Source organism: Macrobrachium rosenbergii, chromosome 1 (assembly GCF_040412425.1).
Source record: "Macrobrachium rosenbergii isolate ZJJX-2024 chromosome 1, ASM4041242v1, whole genome shotgun sequence".
Taxonomy (NCBI): domain Eukaryota; kingdom Metazoa; phylum Arthropoda; class Malacostraca; order Decapoda; family Palaemonidae; genus Macrobrachium; species Macrobrachium rosenbergii.
Window position 1 is genome coordinate 43,408,538 of NC_089741.1, and position 17,114 is coordinate 43,425,651.

The 17,114-nt window shown below is 38.3% G+C and overlaps 1 protein-coding gene across 1 annotated transcript in view; it reads left to right on the plus strand.

The window, feature by feature from the left end:
• Positions 1 to 16,846, plus strand: part of LOC136828381 (uncharacterized) — a 190,967-nt gene extending 174,121 nt beyond the window's left edge. Inside the window, exons 9-13 of the mRNA XM_067086402.1 lie at positions 8,590 to 8,703; positions 9,668 to 9,787; positions 13,996 to 14,162; positions 14,320 to 14,584; positions 14,896 to 16,846. Of these exons, the coding sequence (XP_066942503.1) occupies positions 8,590 to 8,703; positions 9,668 to 9,787; positions 13,996 to 14,162; positions 14,320 to 14,584; positions 14,896 to 14,924 (695 nt within the window). The 3' untranslated portion in view covers positions 14,925 to 16,846. The remainder of the gene's footprint in view (positions 1 to 8,589; positions 8,704 to 9,667; positions 9,788 to 13,995; positions 14,163 to 14,319; positions 14,585 to 14,895) is intronic.
• Positions 16,847 to 17,114: the final 268 nt, after the last annotated feature.

Here is a 17,114-nt window from a genome sequence, read left to right on the forward strand (position 1 = left end):
ATATAAATTTATTAACGTATTTTAAAAGTAAAATCTTGATCTTACTATTTAAAACATGACTTGGTCTCGACTTGCCAACGTAATTGAATTTATGATTGAATTATCGTATAGGAAAAGCATTGTAACCTAACGGTCAGGTTAAATAATAATAATAATAATAATAATAATAGGCACCAGAAACTTGTGATATCTCCAAGGGGTCTTCACTCTTAGCATACAACTCTGAGGTCAGTATCCCAGAGGCTCCGAGCTGTAAGCTAATTCCTGCCACACCCTCCGAGTATTTTGTAACCCCACCTTCCTCTGGGGGACACCAGAAGAAACGAAAGGAACGAACTAAAGAATATTGGACAAAAAGGGAAAGGAAGATACAAGAGCAGATGTAATAAAGGCTTGGCTGAGGGCCTCAGGGTTTTAAGTTTAAAACCTCGAGAAGAATTACGTTAGTCAAAATGAAAACGGGAATAAAAATAGAGAATGTAAATTATTAAATTAAATAAGCATGTATGATCTGGGTGAGGTTTTGAGTATAAAAACGTTAATGAAAGTAAAGAACGATTATTTTTAAAAGTAAATATGATCTCAATGAGGTTTTGAGTACAGAACCTCGTATCAGAAACATGAAGATCCAAGGAAAACAAGATTAGGAATATAGATCATCAACTCCACTTAGGTTTCATGCGTAGTACCTCCGAGAAGAAGAGGAATGATTACAAACAGAAAATAAACTAAGAATAGATGAGTACCATTGAGGTTTCCCATTTCAACCCCTCGGGGCTTTGGGTGTTTCGGCATTGAGTACGACTTATGGACTTGGGCGTGAACTTCCTCTAAAAGTGGAGCCCAGATGAGGGTGTGGTCAGCGCGTCTCGTGAAGTTTCGTGTGAAGAAGAAAAAAAAGAAGGCCATTTGCGGTAGGCCACAGAAAAGATCTAAACTGCCTTCCACCTTTTAAAGTGAAATTTGAGTGGCGTTTAAATATACACTGTATATATATATATATATATATATATATATATATATATATATATATATATATATATATATATATATATATATATATATATATATATACACACACACACACACACATACACACGCATACACACACTTATACGTCCTACCCAGGATACCTTTACTTACTCGTTCTTAGAAATATATTCGGTAGCTAAATACTCACTGAAATTATCTTAGATTTTGTTCAGTATGTACAAGACTCTCGAAAATCCCGATATTGAATGACACCTAACCTCCGCAAGAAAGATTACATGGATGTTGATCTGAGAATCAAACTTTAAAACCTTTGCAAAATTTTATATTTTTTAAGTTTCTTAATCGGTATCAGTTACCACAACAGACGCACGAATTTATTTTTCTGGTTTCCTGTCTGGAACACGTATTAAACCAACGCTGACGAAAGGTAGCAGGGTAGAAAGATAAATCTTTTGATTTTACAGTCTATTTCTATTAAGCCCTGTCGTTTTTTACAAGAAATCAGACACTTGTCCCTTCTGGGGTACAAATGTGTGGCACACGCTTTTGCCCAATGCCTTTCCTCGTTCTCAAATAGTAGAATGTAGTCTTTTGTTTATGTTTCTGTTAATTTTTTTTTTTTTTACCCTCACCCAGTGTTTGAACCAATAGAGCTGTCGTGTGTTTTTGCCCCCACCCAAGACTTGAGTCACTGGGTTGGTGCTTCTGGAAACCTGAAGAGGCCGTTGGCCCTGTCCACTTGGCGAATTCGAAGCCAATTAAAAATGCCTGAACAAGGCGCTGGTCTCCAGTCCAGGAAATGATTATCTTGATATCATGACGCTGAATAACAAGAGCGCAGCTGAATGCGAAGCAGGAAAGTTGAAAAGAACGATAGAACATCTCTCTCTCTCTCTCTCTCTCTCTCTCTCTCTCTCTCTCTCTCTCTCTTGGTCATCTCCGTGTTTAATTAAAACGAAAGTGACAAATGAAAGAGTCGCTAATGAACTTCGTTTCTGTATGCATAACGAAATTGATCTAAGATTAAGCAATTATTTGCACAGCATCTTGGTTTTGGATTCATTTTCGTTTTAGTGAAAGGGAGTATTGATTTAGTGTGAAAAATGAAACTGGCTGTCGTCTTGCATAACGTAGATTTCAATCTTTCGTTGGCTGCGCATTCGCTTTACAGAAGTGACGTGTAGATATACCTTTTTTTTTTTTTGTTCTATTTTAATATACAGTTAATTTGGGTCGAAAGAATAATTGAAGAAAGGTTATTATCCAGCAGCTCTTTTATTTATTATTATTATTATTATTATTATTATTATTATTATTGTTATTATTATTATTATTATTATTTTAAACCAAGCATTGATAATAAGAGAAATTAATATTTTGTTACAATATACATACACACACACATATATATATATATATATATATATATATATATATATATATATATATATATATATATATATATATATATATATATATATATATATATGTGTGTGTGTGTGTGTGTGTGTGTGTGTGTGTGAATATTCAAATATAAGCACATGCTAGTCTATGCATAGAACTGTAAACCTGTTGCATGTAAGCAAACACATGTAGCACTGACTTGAAGCAGCCCAAGCATTGTAAGACCATTGACAGAGCACTTATTACAGAAGAGGAGGCAGGAGGAGGAGGAGGAGGAGGATTAGGAGGAGGAGGAGGTGGAGGTGGAGGTGGCCAGGGCCAGGCAGGCGACCGTCCCAGTTAAACAAGTTCTCATATACATCTGCTAAAAAGAGAAATCTTAATTGCACATTACTACGGTGTTCAGACAACGCGACAGTCGGACATTTTTTCTTGTTCGGGAAAGACGGAACGTCGTCAAAACAATGTTGCCTCTGAGTTAATGAGAGAGAGAGAGGAAGAATTAACCTGATTAATTTGCTCTCTCTCTCTCTCTCTCTCTCTCTCTCTCTCTCTCTCTCTCTCTCTCTTGTTCGAGAAAGACATAACATCATAAAAACAATGTTGCCTCTGAACTAAGGAGAGAGAGAGAGAATTAACCTGATTAATTTCCTCTCTCTCTCTCTCTCTCTCTCTCTCTCTCTCTCTCTCTCTCTCTCTCTCTCTCTCTCTCTCTCGTTAGAGGAAGACATAACATCATCGAAATAATGTATGCTCTGAGCTAAGGAGAGATAGAGAGAGGAAGAATTAACCTGATTAATATTCTCTCTCTCTCTCTCTCTCTCTCTCTCTCTCTCTCTCTCTCTCTCTCTCTCTCTCTCTCCATACCTTTAAACGCCTCCTGTGCTTGCTTGTAACGTCCAAGGTTGCCGAGGTCTTGTTTTTTCCCAAAGAATTCTCCACCTAGTCTGAGATGTGGCTCGTTTCTCTTTTTGTTGCATATATACGCTTGCCTTTACTGCAGATATGTCTGTGCACGCGCACGCAATTACTCATACATGCACACTCACACAGACATATATATATGTATATATATATATATATATATATATATATATATATATATATTATATATATATATATAATATATATATAATATATATATATATATATATAATATAATATATATATTATATGTACATATATATATATATATATATATATATATATATATATATATATATATAAATCAACAGAAAACTGAAAAAAAGTTGAAAATGAAACTGAAATATAAATAGCCGATGACATTTAACAAATGCCATTCAACAATTTTATATATATATATGTGTGTGTGTGTGTGTGTGTGTTTGTGATTTTTCAATATACATTCTTAAGCAGAAATACTTTTAATCAAATGCCAGTCACACTTAGCTTTAATTTTCAGTACATTTTTACACTTTTACCAGAAACACCCCATTGCGAGCGAGAACATTCCAAACGTCTGTCTCATCGATCATAAAACGAAGGAAAATGACCTCATGGATGCAGAAGAAATTTTAGGAGTTCCCAGACACTCCGAAAAATGACGTCTGTCGTGTGTGTGTGTGTGTTTGAGTGCGTATGTGTGTATGTGAGTGTATGTGTGTGTGTGTGTGTGTGTGTGTGTGTGTATGTATGTGAGGGCTCTCTCTCGCGCGCGCGTTCTCTACACAGGTCTTGTCTGACACGGTCGCCTCTGGCTGTGGGTCACTCTGCCTTGAGCTCCTCCTCCTCCTCCTCCTCCTCCTCCTCCTCCTCCTCCTCCTCCTCCTCCTCCTCCTCCTCCTCCTCCTCCTCCTTACGAAGCTCCCAGGTCGTGGTTGGGTTAGGGAGGGAGGGGGAGAGGTGGGTAGGTAGTTGGAGGATTTGGGGGTGGGGAGGGTTGCAGCAGATGGGGAGAAGTTACAGGTGTTGACTCTGTGGTTGTAATGGTTGTGTTATCGAATGATACAATGATATTTTTGTGGTTCGAATATTCTAAAAATTCAATTACGTTTATTCTTTATGCGCTTTTGAATAAATAAATTATATCCCAGTTTTGACGTAAAAAGAGGAATTAACTAAACAACTGCTGTCTGCTGAATACTCTCTGTAAACAAACGTACACTGAAAGATTAAAACTTTCACATTTTCAAGAATTGACAAGAAATGTCGAAATTTCAGTCATTCTGTTGAGAATTACCTTCGTAATCGAGCAACGGGGAGGATTTAGAACGGCTCCTCAGAGAAGGGGCTACATTTATAGGAAGTTCGTCGTTTCTAGGTCACATTTTTCACATTTTCTTTCCCGCATCAAATTCAGCACCAAATCTTCTTTCCATTTTAAGTATCTCGGTAAATCTTGGTCCCGAGCGTTAACCCAGAGAAGCAATGTTGCGCTGGACAGCCGAGCAACGTTGCCAGTGGCGTTCGTAGCCCAGATGTAGAAAGAAGAAGAAGAAAGCCTCTTTCCCTATTGGGCATTTCAGCGTCTGTTAGTATCGCTGCCGAAATTCTGGGTTAGAGAAAGGCAGGTAAGCGTAATCATGGGTTATGCTCCCAACAAGCTGGGGCGATCTGGGACGGTCTACCTAACCCGTCTAAAATACTGATTCTTCTGTCTTCTCCAGGTCTTCTTACGTCTCTTCTCTTCTCGTTGCTGTGTTTTGTCTACTTACTCATTTTCACCTTTCTTCCTGTGTCTTCTCTTTCTTTTTCTGTTTATTGTTTTCATTGCTGCTGTTCGTCTTTCCACTCCTATTTTTAATTCAGTTCTTCTGCTTCCATATCTTCCTCTTATTGCAAATTATATACCTTCTCTCCATCCTGTTTCCAGTTATCTCTTACTCTTATATTTATCTATTATATTTGTCGTCTTACTCTTCACACTCTTCTTACTGTTACTCTTCCCCTACTCCTCAATCTTGATGATATTCTTTCTAATTGTCTCATTCTTCTTCATACCCCTTCTCCCCTGTCGTCAGCCTTACGTCTCGTGGCCTTCTGTCTTACTCATATTATTAAACGTCTTTCTTCTCCTCATCCGCTTCCTCTTCCTGTTCAGCCTTTCTCACATCTTCCTCATTGCGTCCGACGCTGAGAAAGAATCTCACCAATCCACCTTCAGTGAGAACAATTCACTTGGGAACAATTCAAATTGGCCAACATAAAATTACACGTTGATTGGCAATGTTCTTGCTGCAAATATCTTTTATCTCGATGAATGCAGAGCAGAGGCATCGAGGAAGCGGCGGTACTCATAATGAGGGGATACAAAAAAAAAAAAAGAATGAGGTTAACTCATTTTAAACTATGGATTAGTTGACACAAAAAAGAAGAAAACAATCTTCGGGTCTTTTCTCGAGGGCTGGCATCCAGCCCCTGAGGGATTGGTACGAGAATGTAAATAACCAGTTGTTTCAGCCTGAGAGTCTTCTCTCTCTCTCTCTCTCTCTCTCTCTCTCTCTCTCTCTCTCTCTCTCTCTCTCTCTCTTTTTCCCGTGTACTGATTAAAATAACCACATTCCACTGATAAGTCTTTGCATTTAAACGATAATGATTGCAAGGGCTCGTCTGATTACCGACTTCGGCGCGTTCTTTTGGCACTGATTGCTGGTTGAAGCTGAAACGCTGGACAACGAGAACGCAACCTATCGAATACAAAAGAAGACGACGCTTCTGATAATGAAAATCTCTCTCTCTCTCTCTCTCTCTCTCTCTCTCTCTCTCTCTCTCTCTCTCTCTCTCTCGTTGCAACGACACGGGGCAGTGTCGCATTTTATTATACGCACGGTGATTTGGTGTGGGGAGAAGGAAAGAAAGTGGTTTTCTCCAAACATTCTTGTAATACCATCTTGGTCCCGATGGCTGCTGACTCATAAGGAATCTAACGTGACGTCGTGAATTTTCGATTTTCTAGTTTCTTGTTTTTATCTCCCCGAGTGCCGTTACAAAATACAAAAAAAAAAATGGAGAAGGCGTTGTCAGAACGGTTTATGCATCTTGTAAGACCAGCCACGCCAACCACTCCGTTAGGAAATGACAGAGTAGTTCGCTCTGGATCTTATTATATTCTAAATATTTTTCACCCTTTGCGACTCAAAACATTTGGAGCGTTTGTTTATTTTTCGTCTGCTTCTACCACGACAACAAGGGCTTGAAACCACACGCGACGATTGTCTTTTATTGTCATTGTTGTGTTTGCATATGCTACGGCAGTGGCCAAGTGGATATCCTTGAGCAAGCGAGAAACTCAAATTAGTTATGCATTGTTGCACTGCGCTGGCGAGCTTCCTTCAGTTCGTAGTTAGTCATTTTAAACATCTATTTTGCTTCTTGGGTCAGTGCTTCCAGAAATGGTGCCAATATTAAAATAGATGAATATAAGTTTCGTTTATATATTTGTATATTGCGCGTGGGGTGCATAACCGCAGTCACATGTGTGTGAATATGTTTCGTTTGTATTTTTCCTCATACGTGGTGATAAGTTCGAGAGATTTTTAAGAATATTTTCAAGCGTAATTTTCTTTTTGCATCTTTTAGCTCACCTGAACTGAAAGCGATTTGAACCAGATTTGGCACAGAGGGGAGATAATTAAAAAAGTGAAAATAGGGTAAATATTTGAAAACCTTCCCCAGCACTACTGGGCCAGAAATGAAACCTGAAAGCTTCTTCATATAATGTCAATTTAACTTTGTTTAAACCAAGCCTCTGGCATCAGGAATGGATCTCAATAAGGGTCCAAAATTATACATGGAAATATATAGGAAAATTCATTATCATATACATAACAAGTGTAGAAAGGTGGCTCAGACGAGCTATGCAGCCTAAAGGCCTCCCGATTCAGTAGCCTTTGTTGCTGTGAATCCAGTCTACAGTAAAATATGAATAACTGACATTATACACTAAATGTCAGCCTTGTCATGTAAACTTATCAACGAGTTGACGTCCTTTCTTGTATTGCTGCCAGTCATCAATTATAAGTCACTCAATCAGTCATATATTAAATATGAACTTCAATGCATTAAACCTTATGAGAATTACTTGTTAGCTTGCAGCAATAATTGTTCATAGCGATCCAGCACCTTCCCACCCCACTTGGTGTTCAGAATTAATTATGTATAACAACAACCCCTCTTCCACCCCCACCCCCCCTCTCTTTGCAATGCCCTACCCCCTGCATTTTGTAACATTAATCACTAATGTTCAGCATCGATTAAATCTGGCGGTCTTCCAGTCCCCAGCATTTTTCCAACATAAATTAATAAGTTCCCGACACCCACGCCTCCTCAAGTTTGTCGAATTAATTGTACTTATCGATCCTCCATGCCTCCTCCTCTTCCTCCTCCTCCCCCTCCCCCTCCTCCTCCTCCTCCTCCTCCTCCCTCCTCCCTCCCTCCCTCCCTCCCTCCCCTGGCTTTCGGAGGAGAGGCTCCTGCCACGGAATCCTGTCCCGTGAATGAGCGAGGAAGGGGTCTCCATCTCATTCACCTTGAGAGGAACAGGTCCAACTTCCTCCTTATAGGCAGCGACGAAGTCAACAAATATGGCGTTGTTTCCTTCAGATAGCTCGTTGTTTTTTATCAGTCTCTCTCTCTCTCTCCCTCATTTTTTCTTCTTGTTCTCTGTCGTTGCCGTGTCTTTTTGTTCGTACCAGGCCTCTGTTTTTTAATTGGTTTGTTCTGACGATTTTTTTATAGTTACTGAATTACTCAGGGACAATGGAACTAGTGTGCAGAAACGGACCCAGAGAAGTTTCAAAGTGAGATAATAAAATTTTTTCTTTGTTTACTTCAGAAGCATTTAGCGCTCGTACGAGAAGAAGGATCTAAGAAAAGTAAAAAGAGTATTTAAAAATTTGTTCGCCATTTCGTGAAGCAATGCAGCTGCTTTGATATTCTTCCTTGAAAAGAAGAAGGATAATAAAAGTTTTTAAACAGTCAATTTTTATGTATGACTGACGCTCCTTAAAATAATTTTGCTCGCTGGTACCAGAATGTATTTTACTTAACAATGTCTTATAGGCGTGTATCAGTTTTATAATAAGCCTGTTTATTGACCACACACGCATTTATATTTATTATATATATATATAAATGGAATGTATGTTTATTTGATTTTGTTTGTAAACACTCCTACCTACGCCCATGAAAAGAACAAAAATACTGACGTGCCTTCTTTTCCTTGTATTACAGATGTCGAAACCTGCCCCAACTTCGAAACACCCATCCACACCGTGTCCACCTGCCGCGGTGTGTCCGAGGTAGTCCATGATGGCTCCTGCGACATCCGAATCACCTGGAGCAAAGGTAATTGAAGAAGGAAAGGGACTGTGTCACAAAAATAATGAGCTTAGGTCTTCACTTTTTCATTGTGTAAATTGCCCCTTTATTTGGGAGTTAGAGATATAGAAAATTTACTTTAGTAAGAGATTGTGTTCACTTTGTCGTAGAAAATATATTTTAGTAAGAGGGTGTCTTCAATTTGTCAGAAGGTAAATTTATAAATTACTCTTTACAGGGAAGTTAGGTATAGAAAATATGCTCTAATAAGCTGATGTTTTCATTTTGTCTGAACATAAATTACTGCTTTACTGGGAGGTTAGAGATGTGGAAAATATACTTCAGTGATACTCAAGTAATGCCACATATTACTTTTAAAACATTTATCCCTTTGTATTACTTACATTAGCACTAAACTTCCACTTTCTCATTATGTAAATTACCCTTTCGTAGGGAGGCTAGAGGTATAGAAAATTTGTATTAGTAAACTCAAGTAATGCCACATTTCACTTTTAAAACATTATTTTGCCTTTCTCTGTTCCTTAAGTTAACTTCTCTTTGAACAAGTTTGTCTTGTAGCGGGAAATTATTGATTATAATGACTTTCAAAATTATTCTAGAGGGAGAATTAGTTTGGAATTCTATCTTGCTATTGCTGGAAATTATAGAAATTATTTTATCAAAATAGTTGCCCTTACTGTTTCTGAGTGACATAACAAGCTAGCATTCTCAAATCATCCCAGAGTGATAATTCATTTGGAAGAACTATTATACCTTTGTCCGAAAGTGCAGAAATTATTTTTTCAGAATAGTTACCCTTAATATTTCTAAGTGGCATAACAAGATCACCTAGTCAGAATCCTTAAATCTCTTAGAAATGACCACAGACTTCTCAGATATCCCAAAAAACTTGAAAAAACTGTGCCATATTACCAATCTGGAAGACATCACGCAAATCCTTAGTTTACTATACACTTCCTTATGCCTGCAGGATCCATGTGCGAAGCCGTTTGCGAGACAGGATATGGATTCTTCGAGCAGCCATCACCAAAATACAGCTGTGACAACGGAGGCAGCTGGCAGCCAGCTGGAAAGGCACCTGAGTGTTACGGTAGGTTTCACAACACACTCATACACGACAAGATATATATATATATATATATATATATATATATATATATATATATATATATATATATATATATATATATATATATATATATATATATATATATATATATATATATATATATATATATATATATATATATATATACATATATATACATATATATTATATATATATATACATATACATAGATATATGTATATATATATATATATATATATATATATATATATATATATATATATATATATATATATATATATATATATTATAACGTACTTCCTACACATCATGGCCTTTAGTTTTTAAAAAGATTTTTAAACGTAAATATATGATAATGAAATACTTCATAAACATTCAGCTGTCCAAGAAGTTTTGCATACACTTCTCCACCCCTATTTGCATAAAGTCTTCAAATGAATTTATAAAACATGTTATTTTTTGTGATTTTGCAGTATGGGACTATCACTCGTCTCTTTATTCACTTATAACACATTTTTTGTAGTTTTCCCCTTCGTAGTTTGTCGCCAATTCGTGATTCAAGTGATGTTTTCAAAGCGCATCCAAATAGCAAGGTTATCCGCTACACAAGGATGCGTCACATTAGTCAGATACCTTGATAATTCCTAAATGTTTAAGACTTCCACGTCATATAAATCAAAATCCCCCACTGCAGATTTAATCGCAACGCCCAGCGTGCTCAACAATTCGTTGTTTACAAGATATCACATTATATTGTTTATCCTCTTAGCTAAATTCCTGGGCGTCTCAAGTTTTATCTCTCACCCACTATCACGCCCACTCGCACTTTTTCTTTGGTACCTATCCAAATGTGCAACTCTTCCTCGCATACCCTTTATTGTAGCTTTCTCCTTCTCCCTTTGCTATTTTTTGGCCTTCGTGCAAAGGATTCTTCTCCTTTCAGTAGTGTTTTCTCCTTAAATATGCTGATGATTTCTTCTTCTTCCTAAAAAAATCCACAACAGCAATCCTGCGTTTGTTGACATTCTCACCGAAGAGAATCAGTCCTTTTACAATGGCACCTAATCGACTTATGGCGCCTTTTTGGTCTCCCAGAGTCTTTGCCCTTTAAACTATCTGCATGATTTCTGCATGATTATTTGCAGTTTATTCCCAATTTTACGTTCGTTTACTTTACGTTCGTTTACTTTCATTATTTACGTTCCCACCGAATGACTCCAATGCCCTTGTGTTAAGGAACATGACTTGCAGCAGCGCGCAATTTATTCGTTTAGCGGCTGCAGTGATTTCGCGCCAAAACACCTTTTGATGAAAAGGTGTTTTGGCGCCATTTGCATTTCCTGACGGTGGAGGGAAGAGAACGCCGAGCACCTGGAATGAACGCAACTTGGCTCTTGCCAACGCTGCTGCCATCAAGGTTTACTTTCCTTTTCTCTTGCCCTTTACAGCACACGAATGTGCCTCTCGATTGGCTTTCCCTTCCTTTCTTCACGAGGTCAAGAAAAGTGAAATCTTCAAACCCTGCTCTTTCCACTCCCTCCTTCTCCCCCCCACATCTCCTGCTCAGCAAACCACCCCCCTCTCCCCTCCCCTCCTGAAACCCATCCTCCTTTCTTTCTTGACTCCTGACCTCTGCTGACCCGCAGCTGGAGGTCGAAATCTCCAGTGAACACTGTATATACATGATCTACATCAATGACATTCCGTGGAAGCACTGTGGCACAAGATGACTTCATTGTTTCTCAAGGTGCTCATTCCCAGAGTTGATGCGTGACGTCACTTTGTAATGTCCAATCGCTCAACTTGAGATGACGTACTAAAGAGGTTCTTGTTTTGGTCGCTTGGTGTTGTAATCAGGCGATGGTATAAAGCTCACTCTATTGTAAGTGTTGTCTCCTTTGGAGATGCCCTGAGAGCCTCTTTTTAATAATATTTATATTTAGGTCATAAGTACTTTGTTGCTTATTTCATTAGGCCTAAACATTTCGTATGTTAGTCCTATAATTTATCAAAATTTGCATTGTGCAAGGAAGCACTTACAGCTTCGTATCTTCCTCACTTTGTTGTTTAGGTACCGTAGGACCACATTGCCTTGTATTTTCGTGACCTCTCTCTCTCAACATTTTTGTTTTCTCTCTCTCTCTCTCTCTCTCTAAAAGACATCCTGACACCATACCACTTTTTTTTTTCCTTTGCTTGGCGAGTTCAAGCGGTCTTTCCATAAAAGCGCACACGTTTACTGCGCTCATGAACTGAAAGACGTCTTTTGGCAACCCTTCCCAAATTCAACTTTCACTAGGCATCATCGCTCGGTAACCTTTTGGGCAGCTTGCGTTTTGCTTTTTTTCTCGACTCTTTTTCTTTTACAGGAGAATGACGGCTGTTTCATGTCAGTTACGTAATGCAAATAGGACTTAACTTCGTGTTCTGAATTGGATCTTGCGAATATTATCTCCGATTAGTGGATTATTAACAAGAATAGTGGCACAATTCTCGTTTGAATCACTTTATTTTTCACCCTACCAAAGTATTGCGTAGATCTCGTTGCTGACAGTATTAGCTCGTTTAGATTCCCATAAAATATTCGCAGAGCAATCATTCTTCTTCTTCTTAGAATTTCTGTTCTGCCTACGCGCCCCTTTCACAATCTCGGCTATCGTTCACTTTTTTTTCCCATGGCTATTTTAGTCTATTGTGACATAGCAACACGACATAGCCACGACCGAATTAATTTTTTGTCGTCTCTACTGTAAGTAAGAAAGGTATTCATTACTGTAGTTATAATTAGTGAGGTTTTTTTTATATTACTCTTAATACATTCTTGTCCTTTCACTCGATTGAGCAGTGAACAGCTAAAGCTTGTGATTACTATTAATGTCGTCATGTCGAAGTTCTGGGCGACTGTTCTGCACTAGTAGTCGTTCACGAGGATTGCCACTCGCTAGTAGCTCTTAGAACTCGGAACTCGTTGTCATCGTATGCTTTACATTTCTTTTAAATCATTCCAAAATGTAACATATACATTCTAGTTGCCCCTTTTGATGTTGAGCGTGAGTTGCGTCTATCTCCATGAATACGCTTTCCACGTCCATCACGAAATCAGTAACTGCTGCCCGTGATACAAATGGAATTCTCAGTCAGTTTTACACAGGAAATTATGAAACAAAGTTTTAAACAGTGCATTGTATAAAATCTTGGAGAAAAACACGTCCAACCATCGGTTAGGAAAAAGAGCAAGCAACAAAGTCGACCCACTGGGACTAATAGGTGCGACCACGCTTTTAACTTTCGTTCGGTTCAAAGCTGCATCATGAATTGGGACGAGATGTCTTAACTGGTCGCAAGCAATTGCAGTAACAGGTTTCGCTGGTCTGCTGACATACCTGGAAGGCAGGTTGGACGACCTGGTTGCGGGGGGAAGGGGAGGTGTGAAGAACCTCCGAGCTAAAGTTGAGGTCATGGCAGATCTGATAAAAGTCAAATGGTTACGTTTAGTACGTAACCGATCTACTTATAGCTCAAGCTCCCGCAGAGTGGCGTAATGAAATGACATAAAAACCGGTTGTCTGTGTTCTCATTTCTTTCTTGTCTCCGTTAATTTTACTAAGTATGGTAGTGCTTTTTAAGAGTTGCGTTTATACTTTAAAATTTATATTGAATTATAACTCGTGGGATTAAAAATAGTCTTTTTTTAAATATTCCGTAAAATCTAAAAATTTTATTGAATTATATAACTCGTGCGATTAAAAATAGTCTTGTTTTTAAATATTCCGTAAAATCCGAAGTAAATGCAGTGTATTTCAGCCCAGTTGTTCATCGTCTTTTGAAAAGTATAACAGATTTTGAATGTACTTCGAGTAAATGACTGTGCTTTACTAAGGAATTTTGCGCTAAAGAAGTCGGGAACGTTTACCTATTACGCCTGAGTTTTTAAATCAAAAAGAATTTCAGAGCAAAAGTGAATGATTTCGTGCTGATTCAGCACTGAAATTTAACCACCAAATCGATAAATATCATCACTTGAATCACGACTTTGCATCCCAGATTTAATTCTACACTTCGATTGCTTTGTTACGCTCGCACAGTTAGTCTCAAGACTTAGCATCCACGACACTAGACCATCTAGTAAAATGTATATTCATAGCCACAATGACCTAAACGTATCTCGAATAGATGCATCTCACGTTCCTCTTGTTTCCCCTGACCAGAAATCGTACCCGTGTTCTCTGCCAACCTCCAGTTCAAGATCAGCTACAAGCGCGCAAGCATCGAGGACCTCCAGCACCAGTTCGATGGCCTCGTGTACAAGTACAACGATATCTTCTGCCCCTACCCAGAGGAATGCGGTATCGGCGACCTGCAGATCAAGAGTGCTGTAAGTCTAAATCTCTCTCTCTCTCCCTCTCTTTGTTCGTCTGTGTAATTGAGAGTAGTATATTTGCCTATAGTCAAGAGCATTGTTACACTTGTGTTTTCAGCGGCATCCATAGCATTCCCACTAACCCTCGACTTCTTCCGTTTTGCCCCCGCAGCTGGACGAAGCCGGCGACAAGGTCAGCGAAGTGATCATCACCATCGACACCCCCGTGTACAACATTACCGACCAGTCCGGCTTCATCGACCTGGTGCGCGAAGCCGTGTACACCGTCACGGAGGACAACGCCTTCATGACCCTCATCGATTACGACAACATCGCCCTCGTACTGCCCGTCAAGAACGAGAGGGAGTTCAAGGCCGACCCTCAGCTCTGTTGCCACACTTGCCCAGAGGGACACGCCTACAGGCTTGGAAACTGCGGTAAGGGAGACACTGAATTTTTGTCATTGTTCAAATCTGCTCGGGCCAATTGATCCAGCGAGTTCTAACACTTCTTTTTTTTTGGGTAGACATAGCAGTTCTTTAGACCGAATGGCTACGGCGCTTTATCATATCGGTTCAGAAATTTCATAGGCCTAAGAAAAATGTCATTCGATTAAGTTGTTTACATTCATAAGACCAAGAAGTTACTAACTCTTATCATGTCCCACTGGATTTAGATCAGAAGATATTTATTCTCTCTCTCTCTCTCGTTTGTTTTCCTAATGAGATTTTGTTTGTTTCCTTTGCAGTGCGATGCCCCAACCCGGATTGTGCCTAGGAGAGGTGAGCCTCCGGAAGCTTCACCAGCCCTTTTTATACAGTACCTCAGCCCTTCATGTGCTTCGTGGGAACTCCTCAGAGCCACGTGTGCATCAGCAAAGCAAAATTGATTCCGAGCCTCTTTCTCTCCCTTCTGGTCTTAGATATTAGAGCGTTCCTGCGAGGAATTAGATCCCCTTTAAAATACGTCATCACCTTGCAGGTGTGAATAGATGGTACAAAGTATGCTCACGTTAGTTGACAAAAACACTTCGGTCTGTTATAGAGTCCATCGAGCGATATAGAAAATAGTTTTTTCTTGCAACAAAAACTTTTAAAAAGTTTTCGTCTGATAAATCAGAATGGTCTCTCTCATTTGTCCAGCTTGTTATATTACCATATAACAAAGTGGGACGATAAGTCTAAAAAAAAATATCACTAGTTTTTTTGCGTAATATTTTTTGTTTTAATTTTGCTGATTCCATTCGGGGCAGTCGATGCACATGTGTTGTTATCCTTCAGGTGCGTGGCACTCCCTTGGCAATCCCGAGGGCGTCAGGAACCTGCTGGGTCTATTTCTCTCTACTGTATGACATGAAAATACATTCTATTACTCCTGCGTTTTTGTGTCCATTTAAAAAAAATATAAACAAAAAATATTGCTCTGCCATTTTTCAATTTCGTTTGGAATTGACAGCGAGGATTTGTTTCTGAAATAAGTCCTTCCAAAATGATGTACACTTTAGCTGTAACTTTTTATATTTTTTTAACTTTACTAAACATTAACTTGAATAATGGTAGACTCTATTTTTTATTCAACTTAACCTCCAGAAGACGGAGCAGCCATTTTTTCCAAAATTCGTTTCGGATTTATTGTACTGTCTGTTGAAATGTATTGCCTTGAGGAAATCATTATTTTTGTAATATCTCTTCCCCCGTGCTACTTGAGTTGTGTAGAAGAGAGAGGGAGAGAGAGTTGGAGAGAGTGAGAGTGAGAAAGAGAGAGAGAGAGAGGTACGAGTGAGCGAGAAAGTTGTGAAACCTACAGTATTGTAAATTACTTTGATTCTCTATTACAAAATTAGTACTAACTTTTTGTAAATGGAACTTTGATGATATTTTTTTATATGATGAATGTATGGATGTCTCTCCTGCATATGCTCATGTAATATACACGCACATTGTGTCAATGATTTTATATATATACTGAGCATTTTCATATCTCAGTATTAGCGTAAGTTGTTATTTAAAGAAAAAATTAGAATTAGGTTTAAAAGTTTTTTTTCTCTTTGTAGCTTTTTTTTTTAGCCCTCTGTCATTACAAAGAAAAACTTTTTTTTCCCTTTCCATTCCTTGAAGTAATTTCAGTGTCTGATTCTAAACGGAAACAGATATTGGGATTACGAACCCTTAATTTTTTTTAATTAACCAAACAGATTTATGTAATCAATTTCATCCCTAGGGACAAATAACCAAACTTTGTTCCCCAAAGTCTGTCAGTGATATTCATTAAAAAGTAAGTCTTTGGGGCAGATCTTTGTGCCTTCTTGCCTCCTCCTACTCAGTAGTATCTTTTTTTTCTTCTGACCTTTTTTTTACCTTATTTTTGCTAACATTTATTCCAAGGAGGCTGAAACATGTTTCTTGTGAAAGATTTTGTCTAGTTTTCGTAACCAGTTGCAAAGTTAAACCTCAAAATTGTCAGTAATTTTGTTTAAAAAATAAGGTATGTAATATTTTAGGTAACATTTTTCTTCAGGAAACAGATCCATGCATCAGTATATCAATAATTTTAGCCATTTTTTTTTTATTTTACATTTTATCTGTCCCAATAACCTTAAACATGCACTGACTTGTTGATGAAGTTACGTGTGAACGTTGATATTGTATATACTTTGTATATTTTACATAGGATACCAATAAATGTTTCTTTCTATATAACACGTTGAATTATTCTCCTACTCTGAGTTAAGGTAATATGATAACGCTGTTATAGTACAGCCCCAGCAAGGAGTATTCCACGTTACTCAAGTGGGTGTTTATATTAAAATAAAATAGTCCTTCCACTTCCTGAAGTGTATGGCGCCCTTACTGACTTTGAAGGAAAGCCAGAGCAGCACATCTGTAGGCCATAACCCTCAGATATACCAAGGAACCAACCGGTAATGAAGTGTATCTCTCAGCTTAGTACAAGCCAGCTACGTTCTTT